The sequence below is a fragment of the Falco peregrinus genome, chromosome 2 (genome assembly GCF_023634155.1).
Source record: "Falco peregrinus isolate bFalPer1 chromosome 2, bFalPer1.pri, whole genome shotgun sequence".
Lineage (NCBI taxonomy): Eukaryota > Metazoa > Chordata > Aves > Falconiformes > Falconidae > Falco > Falco peregrinus.
Window position 1 is genome coordinate 36,277,284 of NC_073722.1, and position 18,991 is coordinate 36,296,274.

General features: G+C 39.4%; 1 protein-coding gene across 1 annotated transcript in view; it reads right to left on the minus strand.

Annotated features, from left to right (window-relative positions):
• The window catches only part of GALNTL6 (polypeptide N-acetylgalactosaminyltransferase like 6), a 484,972-nt gene that overhangs the window by 62,909 nt on the left and 403,072 nt on the right, over nt 1–18,991 (minus strand). Inside the window, exon 6 of the mRNA XM_055798003.1 lies at nt 13,964–14,147. Coding sequence (XP_055653978.1) covers nt 13,964–14,147 — 184 coding nt within the window. The remainder of the gene's footprint in view (nt 1–13,963; nt 14,148–18,991) is intronic.

An 18,991-nucleotide genomic window follows, 5' to 3' on the forward strand; every position in this document is an offset into this window, starting at 1 on the left:
AAAAAATCTGACAGCACATCAGTTACTAGCCCTGCCTTTGGCACTGTGATGAGCTACTGCTGCTCCAGCTACTGTTATCATCTACAGATTTTTTGAGTCCCAACAAGAGAATCTCCAAAACAGCACATTCTTCAGACTGAAACACCTAACTTTGAAAAATGGGTTAAGGACACAAAAGTTTACTTTTTCCGTTACTATCATATCTCTGGAAGGATGTGTGTACTGTTAACATTACTCTTAACAGGGACAGAAACCAGACAGAGATAAAAAAAAGGCTCAGAAAGGCAAGACTCTCCAAAGTAAATATTAACAGACTCTGACCTTATGGCTAACACCAAGTTTATTTAAACAGACAGTAAATATACAAGACACCAGAAGTTTCAAGGTGTATCCTGAATATCAAAATGCTAGACTCCCTTGTCACACTACCAGCTGGCAAAATTTACTTACCAAAACCTTGCTCACCGGTAATACATCCTCATCTATGGTTTTCAGATTACTTAACTGCTATAATTATTCCCTTAAAAATGTATTGCTTTTTCCATGCTATTACACTTGAAAATCACAATAAGAAAATTAAATCACAAAAAGAAAATTCATATGTTTACTTGAGCTTTTTAATAAACCAGCATCTGTGCTAAGCTAAAGTGATTCTACTGAAGGGTTCAGAGTCAAAATAGCTTTTAACTTAGATTCGCATGGATTGCCTCCCCCTCTCAAACAAATAGTACTTTAAAGGCAAAAATATTAAATATTAGTTTTAGGACCACATAACTAAGTGTAGAGGCATGAAGCTGGGTTAATTAGCATTGATAATATGTGGGCCAGCTGTGGGCTGGCTTCAGGGACGGTGGGTTGGCCAATATAGATAAGGTGCAGCTGTGGCTGGTTAAGCAGTTGAGAGCCAATGAAGAGAGAGCAGCTGAGGAAGAAGTAAGAGGGAGCGAGAACACGCATCCTGGATGAGGTGAGACGAGGAGAAGGCAGCAGAGGGACTGGCATGAACAGTGTGTTGGTATGAGATGGTGAAAGACCTTGTTGCAGCTTGATAGTTTGGAGAGTGCTGGGACAACTAAGAATGCTCCTCCCAACATATTTGACCTATGCAAAACACTTTTCACTTTTGCCTTCAGCTTTATGAGAACTATTCCCAGTGCCATGCTATTACTATCAGTGATATTGTTGCAAATAAGGAAGTAAACAAGAAAGCTATGTTAATTTCAGGCTTCATTAGAAACAGAAGTGAAGAACCACCAACACTTATTGAATGAAAATAGACTCAAGTATTGCAAAGCCAACGTCAAAGTTCTTGGGGGATCTTTCAAATACATCTCATCTTGCTGCTCTCCTGTATGTCTTGTGCTCGTTACCTCATCAGACCCAAGACTGGATCATTTGAACTTTTGCAAGAATAGCTGTTCCAAGTATCTGAGACACACAAGGTCAGATAGTTCAGGAATGGATGAAACAAATATCAGGTAAGCTTTGGAAAGGGCAAACAGCTTTAAGATCTATTATCAGAGCTCTTTCCAGCAGATATAGATCAATAGCACTGCTGCAGTATGATGCTACATACAAATCTGGCCTGCTATTTTCGAAAAAGGAGAAATGAAGCTAAACTTAGAGCCATACCAGAACAACCAGAGGAATTATGGATCCAGTATTTTATGAAAAGAGGCTGAAGAAGGCCACCGAAGTGAAGACTGAAACAGGATGTGATTTCGCTTTAGCAACAGACCAGGAGTTATCTGACAGATCAAATATTTTTAAAAAGCCTGCATGCTTAGGTGTGTTCAATTCATTTCCAGAAAGACCAGCGTTTTCAGAGAGAGATCTGAGGCATCACCTCTGCTGCTGTCATGTTGCAGGAGGCCCTCTAGTCCTGCTGGTGTCACAGCTTTATGGGTTGAACTCCACATCTTTCTGCTTCAGTTCTGCTCTCAGGGTATTTTGGATTCTCTGTTATTTCCAGAATGTCAAAATATGCAGAAAGTTACAAATTAAGTTAATAATATTTCATAATAAACTTCCCCCATGTAAGTCAAATGAAACCATTAAAAAAACAGCTATCTTGAGAACTACAGCTACTGTCTCACTAGGTTATTAATACTTCTGCTGGTGCCTATTGTTTACAGATACACAGCGAAGTGCCTTTGAGGCTTCTTTCAGTTATTTTCCACATTTCTGGAAAATTTCTTTTCCAGCTGGGTAATAGCTGTTTTTCCATTCAGAGCACGCTCCTATTTTGTGTTATTTCTGTGACTATTTGAAGAAATTGCTCAGAGCAAAAAAACCAAACCAAAGCCAAAAAAGCATTAGAAGAAACCTACTTCATTTAACATCTGAATTCTAGCACTGTTTAACAAGAACTTCTGCAGAAAAAGATATTTAATTCTATGACTTTGTTGTAGATGCACCTTATGGGGTGTTTGATCTAAACTGAATGTCTGTGAAACTAACAGTGTGTGTGTGTGTGAGTTACTATTACTCAGCCCAAGCATCAGGTTTCGAGTTTCACCATGCACTGTCCCATGTTTATCCTTTATATGACTACTAAGGAGATTGTGTACTTAATATTTCCCACAGTAGTTATGATTTTACCAATTTACCTTTAGTAGGAAGCTTTCTGAAGCCAGAAACTTGCTAATTCAGCAGACATTAAGCAGAAATGCCAGTCAAAAGATTTTAAGGTGCAGGTTGAGAGGACATAACATCAGCTCTTGCAGGTGAGTGCCCATCATAACGAACAAGAAAGCAGAATCTCTGGAGAAAGTTAAAAAGAACACCCTATGCTGTACTTTTCTGTCTATTTATTCGATGTTCTCCCCTTCTCCCTGGGGAAATAAGGAAGAGGTTGTAGTGTCTAAAAGACAACAGAAGCATGAAAGATTCCATCTTAGGCTGAGAGGAGATGACACCCTGACTTGTGAGGAAAAGGGGTAGGGGGCAGCTGACATTGCTGACATTCTGAAATATTCTCTAACCACAGAGGGCCAAGGGCTACAGCAAAATAAGTTCCGGGATTGTATTTGCCCTTTTCACAGCTGTTTTCACATTGGAGAGTTGATGTTGTCTAAGATCAGCAGCTTTTACAAACAGGGTTCCTCTTTCTCTACTGTTACCAATGGATGAAATGAATTCTGAAAGAAAGTCTCATTATCAGTCCACTTTGACTACAAACTTGTTACTAAATTTCAGCCTCTCCTCCTTGCTAACATCTAAATTCCTATTGGGATTTTTCTTTTTTTTCCTTTTTTTCCTCTACTGGATGCCAACAGTGATAATCACCCTATGGGTCAGCTGTCAGAGTTACTTGCTACAACAGATTTTTTTGTTTCTTTTTTTCAAAAAATCATTTCTTTAGTGACATCATTCTTGTTATACTATTAAGCTTTATTGAGTTACATAAGAATAACTTTCTACAGGTATGCTGTGTACTTGGCTCTTGGATGTGCTCATGCATCCCCACTGAAACGACCTGTAGGTGGGTTTAAATACATTTTTTTATTTAAAAAGCCTGTCTTTTTTTTTTTTCTTTATTAAGACCTAGGCTAATATGCGCAGGTCAATGAGTTTGAAGTCAGTGGCTTCCTTATATATGTGGCCAAACAACTCTGAACAAACTTCCCCTGAAAATTGTAAATTATTCTAATACAAGGAAAGCTTTTGCAGGCAAAACACTACTTGGATTTCATTTAAACGAACATTGAGTGGGACTTTGCCCCTATTGCCAGTAGGTGGAGATGTAACTCCAGTAATTGCTGCAGAAAACAGCTATTCGACAGTCTTTGATACAATTGAAGGTTTGCATAATACAATTTAACTGAGGTTAGATTTCTTAATAAGCATTAGATGAGACAGATGAAATCTGTCTGCAGTTAATGCCCATCTATCAGCCCTCCTTGCCACAGACATCCTTACAGCCTACGGTCAGCTGTGCCCATGGAGCTTAGGAAACTTTCACATTCTACTGTTAATAATAGTAAAAAGGTGAAAAGTTAAATAGGTGATCAAAAGATCTTCTAATACCTGACCACGTGCTGTCAAGTATTTTAAAAAAGCTTGATCAGTATTCTGTTATACCACATTAAAAAAAATAAAAAGCAGCATAAAAAAGTATAGTCTCAATCATCCCAATACCCACATTTTGACAAGTTTTGAGTCCTTTCATACCTACAGAAATTATGAGAATGTTATTACCCTCCAGTAGACATATGAATGGTCTTAAAGTATTACCACTTCCATTAAGACAGTCACAATACTCTGTTTTGGTATTAAAAATTTATGAATCTATTAAATTATCATTACAGCAACTCATACTGGAAATTGGTTGCAATAGCAGTAATACATTCTGATTTACGAAAAACGCAATCATGTCTCTTAACATCACTCTGCTATGGAATAATAATATCCATATTTAGCAGAAATGGAAAGGCAAACAATTACAGGAATATAAGATGAGGTGTAAAAATTAAGGCAATATAGTTGGACATTTACAATAATTTCTGTTATGCTGTCTGATTTAAGGTCAAACGAGAATACCCCTGAAATAGCAGTGCCCATACGATTTAGCTATAACAAATAATTATATACATTGTAACGACAACTAACAAAGGACTATTCTTCCCTGAATGCCCTTTGAATGAGCCAGGAACAAAGATTGTGCTTTGAAGAGTTTTGCTGTTTAAACCACCACTCTGTGAAAAAGAATCACCACAAAATGGGCTAGGCATTAAAACCTACTGCAAAACAGCAAGCTGGGGACTCCAAACATTTCTTGTGGGCTGAGAACTTAGGAAGTTTGCTCTCCTTCTGTGCCTTCCGGGAGTCTCTCCAAAACCGCCACCCTGAGGTCCCCAGACAGTGGTCTGAAAATACTGCTCCAAACTATACTTTCTTCCCTGCTGTTTACCTTTTCCTCGGGTACTCTGAGAGGTCCTTCGCATGTTCGCAATGCTTTGCAAGGGAAAATTGCTGTTAAGAGTTCTCCCACTGTGCTCGTGGCTTATCACCACCTCTTCCACTCCTAATTCACTCCATGCGGACAGGTCGTTTGTACTCATGGGAAAACAGAGTGGTTATTTGCCCTAGCACAAAAACGCCAGGGAAGTTCTGCAGAATCAGCTAAACTTTCTGCTGGAGGGCCAGGAGAGCAGAGGTAGTGGGGTTTCCTCTCTCCTTGCAGGCACCTCAATCTCTGCATGGGGCCAATGGACTTGTGCAATGTAATGCCCACAGCACCTCTCCAGCACCGAAAAGAACACTGACACATCAACCAGCTTAACAACAAAAAACATCAGAAGGGTTGATTTTCAAAAAAAATCACTTGAAGAGATAGTTACATGCTGTTTTCCCACAAAGGAAATAGCTATTTTTAGAAATGAGCAAAGCTGATACAGAAGTCTTGCTCCCTAATAAAGGACACTGTCTTGGCAGTTTATGGAATAACAGATGCCAACAGTTCTGAACCTCATTTGTTCCTGGTCTCTCAAAAGATACACATAGCATTTAATAAATAAACTAACACAGCAAAATTTAGAGTGTTTATCATAATTTTCACCTCACAGGTTGCTGGAAGCATTTGCCTTTGCCTCTTGACAAAATTTGTTTTCCAGCTAGAGTAATGATATGTGGTTACTTGCACGAAAAGGAAACAGATGCTAGTATGTCTGGGGACAATTCAGAATGTGATCTTGCATGTCTTATTTCTAAGGTCCTCATCATGTCAATGCCTACACTGAACTCTCCTAATATTAAAACAAAATTTGTATTAACTCTCTTTTTCTCACTGAAGCCTCAGACAAAAAAATCTGATTCACAAATAACTGCCAGGGTTAACAATTACAGAAACATGGAAAAGACCTAATGACTGTCAGAGAGATGCAAAACCTGCTGATAGCCATTACTAAAAAGCAATCACCTATAACTCAACATCAAAATGGAAATTGTCTTGAGAGGGTATCTGAAAACATTGTCCTGCACCTGATTCAGTTCAGCGTTGCATTAAAAAAACACATGGTGCAATTCAGCAACCCCACTTCAGGGCCACAGAAGTGGTACATGCTGTGTTTTTGGCTGAGAAAACAGAGGAACTACTGGATGTGTTGCTGGAAAGCCAGAGACTTCACATATCTTGATGTGTAGCATGGACCACACAGACATTCTTACCGTCAGGATTTAGAACAGATTTTACTGTTTGCATGAACCTCAAATAGAGCTTCAATAATACTGCAATAAGGCTGTAAAAATTGGAGGGATAATCAGAAATCAAAAATCTTAGTAAACTGGGGAAGCAAAGTAAACAAAGGCAAAAAAGATAAAACGTTCAGCTACAAAGTATCATACCGGTCTAGGGATAATGAAGACAGATCACCTTTTTGGACATGGCACTTCAAATAGATATGAAGACAAATGCCTTGCCTTCAGATATGTAAAATCTGAATTACAAAAGGAAGATGATGAATACTTGGCTAGATACCAGCTCTGCAGAAAATGATGTGGAGGCTACACCACAGCACAAGCCTGGCAAGAATCAACAATGTCAAGGAAATATAAACAGGAATACAGCCTCTGGGACGGGCAAATTCACCCGCCTACTCTACCAGGCAATGATAAGGCTTTGGCTGGTGCGATATCCCCTCTCAGTGTGGAAAAAGTCCAGAGAAGAGAAAAGGTAATAAGCACAGATCTAGAAAATAGGAGTTATTAAGAAACACCGAAAAAAAGAAGACAATTTACCTGAAAATGAAAAATGGACTGACCTGACATGAGTCCTCAAGTACTTAAAAGGTCTTTTCCCAGAATATAGTGTACATGACAAAACATAAAGGTGTTAAAGCTGTGGCAGCAAAGTTTCTGGTTAGATATGATAAGAATAAGCACTGAAACACTGGCAATACATAAATTTCTTCTCAGCCCCTTCTTTTCATGCTTCCAGCACACACTGCATTAGCAGCTTAATTTCTTCAGAGTGGAAGCCAGAAAAATCTCTTCACCTCAGGGCTAAGGTGGTACTAAGCCAAGACAGCTGGACAGCCCAAATCATTCTATGTACACAAGAAATCATAAGGTATATATTGGCAGAAGATGCTTCTATGCCATGCTTAGTTGATCACTGCCTCTGAAAAACAAACCATGGGCATTGGAGGGGAAAGGAAGAAAAGCGTTGTGATGCTGTGCTGTACCTGGCAGACCCAGTACAGCAAGGGGGAAAAGACACACCCCACCCCCCCGACCCCAGCTGCTCATACTGGGCAGACGCTTAAGAATATTAGTAAACTTGAGCCAACGAGCATGTGTGGAACTTGGATCAATGTACAGATTTGAAAGTGGTTTGGAACAGGGGGGTCTGACAAAATCAGTCTTTGTTCTCTCTTCTGTTGGAAGCAACTGTAGCACTAGATAAAGGCTTTACATAGCAATAGATCATTCTTTAAAAAAACCCCACAAAACCAAACAAACAGAAACGGAAATGGATACAGAGGTCACTCCCAACTTTATGCTGGTAAACACTATAAAATTTAAGAGAAGGGTGTTGGTTTTCTGTTTCTTAGTACCAATATGTGTCACCAAATTCTCCATGAAGTTGCCAGAGAAATTGGCTTGAGAATATACAATTAAAAATAGAAATAACAATTTTTTTTTCATGGAAGATTGTTCAGACATGATTTTATAATTTTGAAAGCCAAGTCATCTGATCAATAACATCTCGATAGTGTTAAATAGCTCACCTGTACACACTGAGCGGCATACCTCTGTCGTCTTCTTGGCCACCATCCCAGTCATTTTTATGTAAAGAAATATTAAATTCATGCCCAGAAACTACTTAATTTTCTAATTACTGGTAGTTTTGGTGACCCACTCTATGAATCTGCCCCAGAATACGGGCATATAGACTGTCAAGCTCTAAAGTTAACACTTGTGTGAAGTAGCAGGCTAACAGCTCTAGAAACGTTACATTCAAGATGTTTGTTTACATTTTTATGCTAACCATGAAGCTTCAAGTGTGAAAGAAAATCAGAAATACAAGTTTCCACAGAAGCAAAAAAACATAAGCTACTTTGGCACTGCAGCATCAAGGCATTATGAACAAAATTAGTTCCCTTTTGTATTAGGAGGCATGAGACACCAGCAATATTCAAGCGAGAAGTTGTGTATTAAACCTGAATCTACCCAATTCAACTAGTATGTAGAATTTGACTAATTCCTTGAGTGACTCTTGTGAAGTTCCAAAAATTATACCAGCAGCAGCTTTTTATCGTTGATTATTTTTTTTTTAATTCTGACAGGTTTCACTCTCTGTAGAGTTCTCTCTTCTGAACTGGCCTTCAGAAAAAATGCAGTTTGTACAGAACCTTTACACTGAAATCCCACCAAAGGCAGGAGAAAATGATCAAATATGCATATCTTCACTCATAAATGGTGTGTCAGTGTCAGTACTTTTGATTGAAAAATATTCTGAGATTTTCATGGGGCCATGGGTAGACGGCAGTTTGTAAAAGCTATTGTTATCTCCACTAATGGTCTCCTACATTACCATAGCTTGTCAAAAAAATAAATCAAGACCTTAAATTACACAAACTCGCACTGGCTGGAGACTGCTTCTCTGTAGAGCAATGCCTTTGCATCAAAGATTCCTGTAGCACAGTTCAAAACAGTAGATTAAAAAAATAGATGATTGTTTCTGGTTCTGAGAGGTTTTATGAATATGTTTATAGGCAGAAATCAGCCATAAAAGACACAGACTATAAAGCACTGGGAGCTATAGAACAGAAATCATTGTCCAAAGCACTTTCTAAACTTCAGAAAACGATCATAAAATTGTAAAAGTACTTGTCAGATTTGAAATGCAGTCTTAGCAAAGACTCTTCACATCAACGTGTTGTAAAAAGTATATATAAATACTGAAAGGAGCTGCAGAATAAAAGAGTATTTCTGAGAGTATGTCAAATTCAAATAAAAAGCACGCTGACAACAGCTTGCATAATAAGAATAATACGATTCTAGATATGCAATTCAACAGAAAGTGCCAAGTAATCTTCCAATCTAATACACAACTGGCTACATTAAGGTCATACATGGTTGAGAGTCTGTGATGCAACAGAAGAGAAAGATGTACTGATCACCCAATTTCATCCCTTGAGCTTGTCCAAAATTTTACCAAAAGGTATATCCAGAAACCCTAAGTGGCCCCTATTACTGTGAGACCTTTGCCAGACTCATATGCAAAGCAGCTTTGTGATGGTGGAGTGATTCTGTTCCTATTTTATAAATAGGAAACTGAGTACAGGAACTAAAATGACTCATCAGAGGTTATGAAGTTGCTTCTACTTCCTTGGCTAGCCCAATATTTGCCAAGTTATTGTTCTGGTCCTTCACTAGAATTACACAATTCTTCAGCTTTGTTTCTCTTCAGGGAGGTCTGGAGATGACAGCTCAACATCAGAAGGCAAACAAGGAATTCTTGGAGACTACGAAGCAGTCATATACCAGAGAACTACTAACTTTCCCAGATAGGTGCTAGAAGTCTCGCAATCCAGTAAGTCGCACAACACTTCTCTTGTCGGTTAGGATGTCCATCTTGAGTTGCAATCCAATAGCAATGCTGTTAGGTCTCACTGGCACCTTTCCCTCCCATAAAACTGCTCCTAGGAGCTGCGCAGCCCTTTCCTACCCTAATTGATCTGCACTATATTAATCCTCTCGATTAGTTTGTGGTTTTCCAAATAGAGTTTTTGAGTTGAATTGTTGATGTTTTCTTCTGTTGCTGCTGGCATGAATGGACACTGATGCCTATCTCCAGATCAGGCATGTGATAACATGAATTGATGTAATCTAACTGCTGCCAGGAAATAAAGAACAGCCATCTCCAGCAAGCTTCAGCATATCAAACCTCTGCTTTAAACTTCCACAGAGCTTTTAACCCAGACAGGCTATTACATCATATAAACTGACATGCTGTATATCACAGTCCATTATAGTAACAAGGTTACCCTATTAGTTTAAGTGGCAATTGCTTGGGTTAAGCAAACTACTCCAGAGACTACAGTGCTTGCACCACAGAAACAAACAGCCACACGAGAGCATGCTTCTATGTCCCAAAGCCATGTCTCATAAGGGCATGCTCTCAAACCTCTGCCATGACAGAGAAACAAACCAGCGAGAGACAGTAAGCCAAGATGATCCTTGCCACAAAGGAGGTAAACATCTCTGGTCCTCCCTGCTTACAGAGCTGAAGATAATTTCCCCAAGCCATCTTAAATTCTGCTGAATGATTGTTGACCGTGGGATCAAGACTGTGAGCAGCATCATGACACGATGATGATTTCACGATTGTCTGACAATTTCCCACAATGTATCAGAAGACCAATTTGCTCTGTGTCGTTTACACAACCCTGAAATGCATCAGAGGAAAATAGCATGAGCCTCCTTCAGAATACATTGGGGTAGTTGTACATGAATCGCAAGAGAAAAATCACTACAGCCAACTGCGATGAGCTGCAAGTGTGACAGAACAGTTGAATGCAACATGAAACATCTGTTGTGGCACATAAAAAATGGAAATCAACAAGTAATTCGCAGATTTAGCCTCTGGATGGGAAGGCAACACATTAGGGGTGAAGTCCAATTCTATGCCTGTAAAGATTCAATGTATCCTGAAAAACAGCAACACAGATCTTTCAGAAAAATAGCTAATCTTAAAGGCTACGCAAGATCCATTTCAGGAATAGTTGTTAAACTTTCCTAAACACTACAATGAGCATAGAACAATAATTCACGTAAAAGGTTTGATTGAAAATACGTTTTGGAAACCTATGGGAAACTTGGTGTGGCCAGTGACAAACTACATGTGAACCAATTGATGAACTTTGTAGCTGAATGCAGCCTGATTGAGATGCAGTTATAAATTTGTCATGTGACCCTCAGGTTGGTACTAGTACATCATCTGTACCTGAATTTGACACTGCATGGGCTGGAAGCTTTTGAGGATGTTATACAGTCCTAAACGGCAAGCCAGACCTTGGTGTAAAGCCACTTGTCATGAACAAATGCAGATGGCCTGAGAATGGCTGTGGGTGTATATAAGGAAAAGCTGAGATGTGGAATGAAGCTGCAAGTTCTGTCACAGCATAAGGTGGAGATGCTGCCCGAGTGACACTGCAGGTGTATGAACAGCAAACCATGCCCATGCTCACACCACAGATGGGTGAGATTGTCTAGATTCTTCACAAGATGGATTTTGAACTGAAAGACTGTCTGGATAGATGATGCCCAACAGGAGAGTTCCTGCCAACCACTGACCATAGTGCAGTACAGTTAAAAATAATAAATTAAAAAAGTGGGGAAAAATTAATTCCAGAAACACTAGCCTAGCTGGCACTGGAGCACAGTAAGCTCCATGCTACTGCCACACCACATGTCTACCTGAGAACACTTTGGTTTATTGTGTCAACAGCAAATGCTCTGCTGATGCCTGCTGCAGCTGCAGTATTTTGAGCATATGCAGACAGAAAGCAAATGTATTATTTGGGTAATACAATGACTGCTCTTAGGTCTTCTGTAATTTGATCCAGTTTTATGCAGATTATTTCTTAGGCTGATGTGACCTTTCCTGCTTAACATACATAATGAGTTGGCATTTTAAGTGAGGCAAAAAACTCATCAGCACAGTTTTTGGATCACGTACCCATTATTTGCTGGTGTTTTACTAAAAATGCTGGCAATTTTCCAGTTCATAAAGATCAGCTCAGATCTGTTGCTGATGGCAAGAAATAAAGCTATTAGGATACCAATAGTAAAATATTTAACCTAAATAAAAAATAAAATCCCTACTGCTTACAAAACAGTAACATAATAATTATGGTGCTGGCTGAAGCCATTTCTAGTTTTAATGTATATGCACCTAAAGGAAAGGAAAACAGTTCTGTGTCTTTAATTCCACAGAAGCTGTCTTTGTCAATTAAGTTACTAATATCTAAAATGGTTAGTAACATTTCAAGTACTTCTTATAAGCAAGGTATTAAACACTCAAGGTGTCCACAGAGAAGGCCCTAGGAGAAAAGCAGTACTGACTTTGAATTAGAAAGTAATTCCTCCCCTAAGCAAAATTCATACTGATTATTTAAAACACCTTATATCCTCACTGTTCTAGTCAATCACTTCTAATCAAAGATACTGTACGAGCTGAGTCAGCCTTCAACCCTGCTGCCACGTGTGGGAATGTGGTTCCATGTGCAATGCTGCTTTTCTGCCTGCATCACTCTGATGTGAATCCTGTGATGGGGAAAAAATAGGAAGACTCTTACTGATTTCTGTAAGAACTGGAAAGCCCTTCCACCTTTCTGGGGAGATGACTACTCAGATTACAAGTGATTTTTAGGTTGCATTGTCCTATGTGTTCTTTGTGAAGCTATTTATCTATGTGTCTTATGACTGCAGGCAGGGCAAGTTGTGTATCAGCTGCTGCCACGCTGATCATAACATCAGTTCATGCAAAACCATAAAATCTGTTCTGTACTGTGCAAAGCCTCATGTTCTAGAAAGTTTCCTATGAGTGCCTCCTCTTCAGGGCGCTCTTGTCTTTGAGAGATGCATACTACCAACAGCAAATGTGTGAAATGGCTGATAAGCAACCCTGTAGCTACGCTGGCAATATAAAAGTTTTACTTACACACAAACTTTGAATGTTGAACCAAATGATACTGTTTTCTAGGTGACTTTCAGTAAGTGGCAAGAAATTACCGCTGCTCAGAGGACCAGGAAGAGCAATGGAGGCTCTAGCAACTCTGGAGCTTTATGTGATTCCACCAACTCTGTATGCGTTGTGGAGTCGTCACAATGGCAGCTGATGTGAAGTACTTCATCAGCACTTAACACCAATGCAAGATGAAGACTGATGGGCCAATATTGAGATAAGAAAAAAGGAACAAGCAGAATAATGAAAATAAGCCCACCGCATGTCACAATCACCTACTTCTCCCTAACAGAGCTGGTCATGCCCTGGATAGAAGTGTAAATTTCTGCACAAATCAGATCCATTACTTCAAAATAGTGCAGAGTCTCGGTCAGAGACACAGGTTTTTCTGTTGCTATTGTTTCCAGGTTTTGTGCTGGGGAGAGGAAAATGCTGAGTTTTTAAATTGTCAAAACCTGCAACGCGGCATTTCAGCCAGGGCTACTGACAGCATCGGGGCCAGTCCTGCTGCTGAGATGGTGCTGTGTGAGACACTTGGAGACTCTGCCCCACTGAACCATGTCTGTTTGTCTGTCCTCTCTCTGCTGATGCAGATTCATTCTAGCTGATCCTTACATGAGAAAAATTAAAAGAAAAGAAAAAAGGATCTACCTTTCTGAAAAGTAGAAGATCATTCCTCTGAAAGAGCTGATCTATACAGTACTGGGGTCAGAGGCTGGCTTATCAAAAAACATTTACAGATCAGCTTGACACCGTTCACGGTTGACAGCCTGGTGTTTAAGTTACAGCAATACATATACACTAGCAATACACTAGTCATAAACAAAGCATCTGCTGGCAGAATGTGGACTCAGCTATTGATGTATGTATTGCATCAACCTCCAGCAAATAAAACATTAAGCTAAAGCCTGTTCAGGAAGCACTCTGTGGAATAAACGGAATAACTAGAGTCACATTCACTCCTTGTCCAACGCCAATACTTTCTGTTAACTACAGGTATGTGGCTGTTTCTTTTATGTACAACCAGGGCCAGAAAAGATGGGGAAGGTTTGTGTTTCCAGGCAGCTTGTGAATTCTGCAACTTATGGCCCTGATCTTTTCCCTAGTTTTGAGGTTTTATAAACCTGCATAAAAGCTGTTTGCTTCTACTGCTTTTCATTAGTACAAAGTGGCCTACATGGAAATTTCTGGGCTTGGATTCTTCTGCTACAGTTACCGTCTTTGTTTGTTCTGCTTCATGTTCCCACTCTCCCCTTTATTGCTACTTACTCAAAGGGGTCGCTGGGATCAGCTCTCTGGAGCTCTGGAGGAATCGGTATTCTTTTGTAGTACATTTCCCAGTCAAAAGCTCCTCGCATGGCATCCCCCGCCTGTGCCTCGTAGCCAAAGTGATTGTGGTCAATGACATCGATCATAGGACACACGATGGTTTTGTGGTTTAGTGCAATCTGGTCTGAAAAATGAAAGTAGAAAATAGGAAACGGCATGTCTAGTCAAGCCATCTATCATATTACTGCAAAGTGAATCCCACAGGTTTTCTGATGTTTGAAGATTGCTTGCTTTGTTCCCTGTGGCCCCCAAATAATTTCATTTTTCAAATCTGTATCAGACCTTTATCTAAAGAGGACTTAATGCAGTTGGGCAATGATTAGAAGCATTTACGGTTCTTTAAAGGGAGGTATATTCCTGTGAGATCCACAGGAGTCCAGTCATCTATATCTCCCTCACTTTGCTACTCTGAGCTGTCCCCAATCTGTCAGCTACAGAACAAGCCAGCAAGCAAAATGTAAAAATACTCCTTCAGCTGTGGGGAGTGTGTATGGCAAGCTCCTGTGAGAGAGATTTGTGTTCCTAAATGTGAATCTCAGCCCTTGCAACCATTCAGCTGCTCTTCCTGTGGCTCTAGTGTGCATCAGCTTTGAGATCAAATGCTACAAATTAAAGGCAAACTCCAACATGAACAAAACAGGGCTTGTGTCCTTTTTTTGTACCAATCTTTGAGATACAAAGAAGGCCCCACAGTACTATTCTTGCTCACCTGTTTGCTAAAGAAAGGAGTTTGTTTTTGCTTTTTTTAAAAAAAATCAGAACTGTGAGGCTAAATCAAATTCCCATCTCTACTATAAAAACAGGGTGGGCCTGAGTCTGCCTTGGTGAATCCTATTGCTTAATACCATAGAGCTCCTCAGAAAAGAAAGACAAGTAAAGAAGATATCTCTACTGCAAGAACTAGGCAGAAGAATAATGGTTTGAAATGAGGAAGTGAAGGGAAAATTTGTAGCTGTGTTGGTGTGAAAGAACAGTAGAAAAAAATATGGACCCTTGAAAAAACAAAATCTCAAAATTCCAAGTATAATAAAGCTTTTTCTCCAAATGGTAGCCTAGATTATTTACAAAATGTAATACATATAGGGCTTATGTGGAAAATGTATTTTTTGTTTTTAAGGACTAAATTTCACTAGTGCTTGATAATAAGCTAAAAAAATGAGAGGGCTGAGTGTGGAATGAACACTTAGGAAAGTATATAATACCGGTGTAATGACTAATAACACAGATTCTCCTTCCTTGCTTCTGAAGGATTGAAATTAAGAAAAAAGATTATTTTAGCAAAACAACTGTAGTCTTCATATTTATCCTCAGCTGTTGTTTAGAGATTGTCCAAATGGGGGAACAATGCTGACCGCTAGTGAGAAATTAATGAGCAGGTTTTTACATCCTTATCCTTTAATAGCAAAATAAATTTAAAGCACAGGCTCTCACAAGATTCTAGGAAACTCATCCCAGACATAACAGCTGCATTACTATTGCTACTGTCAAATGTAATTACATTCAGCGGTATACTGTGTAGTGTTATCTGTAATCATTATGTAAAGTCATTTTTTCATAATCTCTTTCCTGTGATGGTCCTGCTAATAGTTAAAGGGCTTATAATAATCTGTCTCTGATCTCCCCTCCCCCTTCCTTCCCCCTTCCAAATTGACTGGGGGACAGAAACTAAATGGGATTGATTTGGCTGGAGAAGGTCAAAAGTAGACTCATACAGTAACATACTTCTCTTGATCTTTAAAAGCTGTTGCCTTTAAATAGTCTGAAGGATTAGAACTCTAAGTCACATGCACAGCCAGGGAGAAAATTATTTAAGCAATGCTCAGACTCAATCCCAGTCTTCATTACTACAACGCTGCAAGAATTCTGCAAGTAAAATGATGCTTAACCTGCCGGTTCTTCTGTGTTTCTGCAGAAGTTACTTCTCAGCCCCCCAAAATATTTTAGATGTGATGAGGAACCACAGGAAGATCTTGACTGTTGAAGAAATCAGGGTGTTTGTAGTTGTGCACACCAAAAAGCAGAGCAATCAAACTTGCAGCCTCAATGATTCTTTCGGTATGCCTAAAATAATGAATTTTGTATACATGCTTCCTAGGCTTAAATGTAGCCCCAATACAAATCTAACAAACAGAAAAAGAGAAGTGTAGGGCTAACCTACATCTCACAAGAGTGTTAGTACTGTAGCTTTATAGGTGAGGACATACTGCTGCCTCTACCAGCCACTGCTTTTTATCTCACCTGCTCCTAATGCAAGACACTGAAAGCCACAGCTGAAATGCTTTACAGTTTCTTTTCCATTGCCTTTACTCATCATCTTCTCACAGATTCTTACTGGTCCGAACATTTCTATGCATTATTTCAATGCGTATATAATGCAGTTAAAAGGAAGAACAACAGATAAGCATCATCATACCTGTAAAAATCTTGCAGATTTGATGGAAAGCCTGGGAACAAGAGGGAACATTGCTTAAATCTTTCTCCCTAGCAATTTTACGCAATATATACATACATATTTGAATTTAGCACTTTTAGTGTCAAGCAGAGTGTGCATATATGACAATAAACAGAAGTTTTCAATATTGGCTGACTCATTATCTCAAAAATGTAGGTTTTATCTTTATGAGAAAGATGCACCCCTTTAATTTCAAGTGCTTGTCTCAAATTGGCCTGCAAAGTAACAATGCTGCAGAGTGAATATTCTTGTTTTCCTACTTAAATATGTGATTACAGATGGTGACAACATTTGAGTGGCTCAGCAAATTATCTCTTATCTGAGTAGTCATAAGTACTTGTACTCTCAGTCTCCCCCACTGGCAAGTAAAGTATCACGTAAATGTTGTGGAGGTGGACAGCTATAGCTACTAGGTGTCTTGATAACTGGCTAAGTGTGATCTAATCATGATATAGTTTTAAGCCTTGGTGAGGGGGAACAAACCTTGTTTTGACAAACCTAGTTCTGGCAGCCTATGGCACTACCGATCTATTTTCCAGCTCCTCTCATTGCTCCTGCAGCAACATCGGCAGAAGGAAAGATGTACCTGCATCTTTCAGCTGCTTTGCAGCTCAGTTTCTTACCTACAGTAACTGTGACTTCACACCACACTACATTCTCAACTACAGCAGCTGGAGCCCAAGTAACATCTTTCCTTCTGCTGACTCTGTACTACTGGGGAGTGATAACAAACAGCTGTGTTTGCCAACATTTTTTACATGACTACAGCTGCCTGCTTGGTGAACATCAGGCAAAACTCTCTGAGATCTCAGTGGCTTGTTACAGTTTAGAAACCCATTTAAGCTAAAGAAATAAACTAAATAAAGCTTAAAGAAAATAGAGGAAAGCCATTTTGCACCTGTTTTTAAGAAAACAGAACAAAGGACTGTGACTGAAAACAACTGTGGCTCAGTTCTAGAGAGCTATTTAGGTACCTAACAAGTACTGAAATAACTCAGTCTTCCTTTGGTCTAAAACGTGACAGCCCATTCTGAAAATGTAAGTTAGATACTTACGTAACTTTGAGAATCATCTTCATGTGATTGCTCTTGGTTTCCTCACCACCTTCCTGTCCTCTAACTTTCAAGGTCTCATTTTGAGCAAAACCTGGTTTGGAACAGTGGAAACTCTGCCCCTCTCAGTGAAGACTGGCAGTCTTCACCCCAGAGCAGGACTGAACTGTGCTCTCGTTGAGGACTTTTCACTACACATGGCAGATATAATCAGAGCTAAAATAGGGCAGCTTCAATAACTGCCTAGCACAACCTCTGCTGTGGTTTCCTTGAATGACATTCAGTCACATGCAGTGCTGAGTGAATCATGAGATGGATCTTTAGATAAACACTTGCAAAAATACATTACTATTATTAGTAGCCAGATGTCATCTGGTTTCAGTATAGTAAATATTTGCCACCTAATGGTTATAAGAAAGTTCTCTCATCCCTGTAGGAAAACAGGGCACAGGGCATCCTTGAATATACTAGCTGTGTGTTCATTCTCTATTTGTCCTTCTTCACGTAATGATCTACTTTTTCTTTTAAAGTAAAGGCTGTTGATTATGAGCTCCAGTATTTCTAGACCCTCTGGCTGGTTAGCTGTGGATATTTCTACTATATGTACTATATGTACACTTGAGAACTAACGAGAGAACTGGAACTTCGTCCCTGATGAAGCTACTCCCATCTTTCCAGTTTTCTGGCTTGAGGCTGAGGGTTCTGATCATCAGTTCAACACCCAACTGCAACCTAACTGCAATTATGAATCCTTTGTGACAATTGTATTTATTTTTCATTTTTTTATAGGGTGTAACTCAGCTAGATGTATCTTCATTTCAGACGAGAAAGCAAGAAAAGGAACTGTTTTTGCAACTTGCAATTCTCCCATGTCTAAGCAAAATAGAAGGGTTATGCCTCATCTGCAGTAGCTTAGCGAAAGATTTCAGAGGACAAGAGTGAGAATCTTGAGATTGTTTTCATTAGTGGGGCAAAATCAGAAAGCAGACCAAAGATGCCTGTATATGTAGAGTACTCCAGAGTGTTTAACAGCTACTTGTTGGGGCTGCTTGTGGAAGGCATGTTGAAACTTCTATTTCCCTCTGCTCCTTTATGCCATTTGGTCTTTACATAAATCCACAGAGGTTATTTTTAAAAACACTGATGTTACGATTAAGCGCAAAGTGGTAACAAGGGCAAAGACTGTATGCATAATTTGACATGGAAGCCAGAAAGGATATAAATTTGGAATTTTGTACATTATCTTGTTACTGATCTGAAGAAAAAACTAGTTACTAGTTTGTTGTTTGGTTTTTTTTTTTTTGGGGGGGGGGGGGCGGGTGGGTTTCAAGTGATAGTTCATTAGCAGAACAGCATCTCTTCTTGGCTGCTAATGCTTTACCAGCTTACTGTGTGGCCAAACTGTCCTAGCAACAAAATTCAAGAAACAATAGCCATTAACTGGTGAAACCCTATCCCATTGTA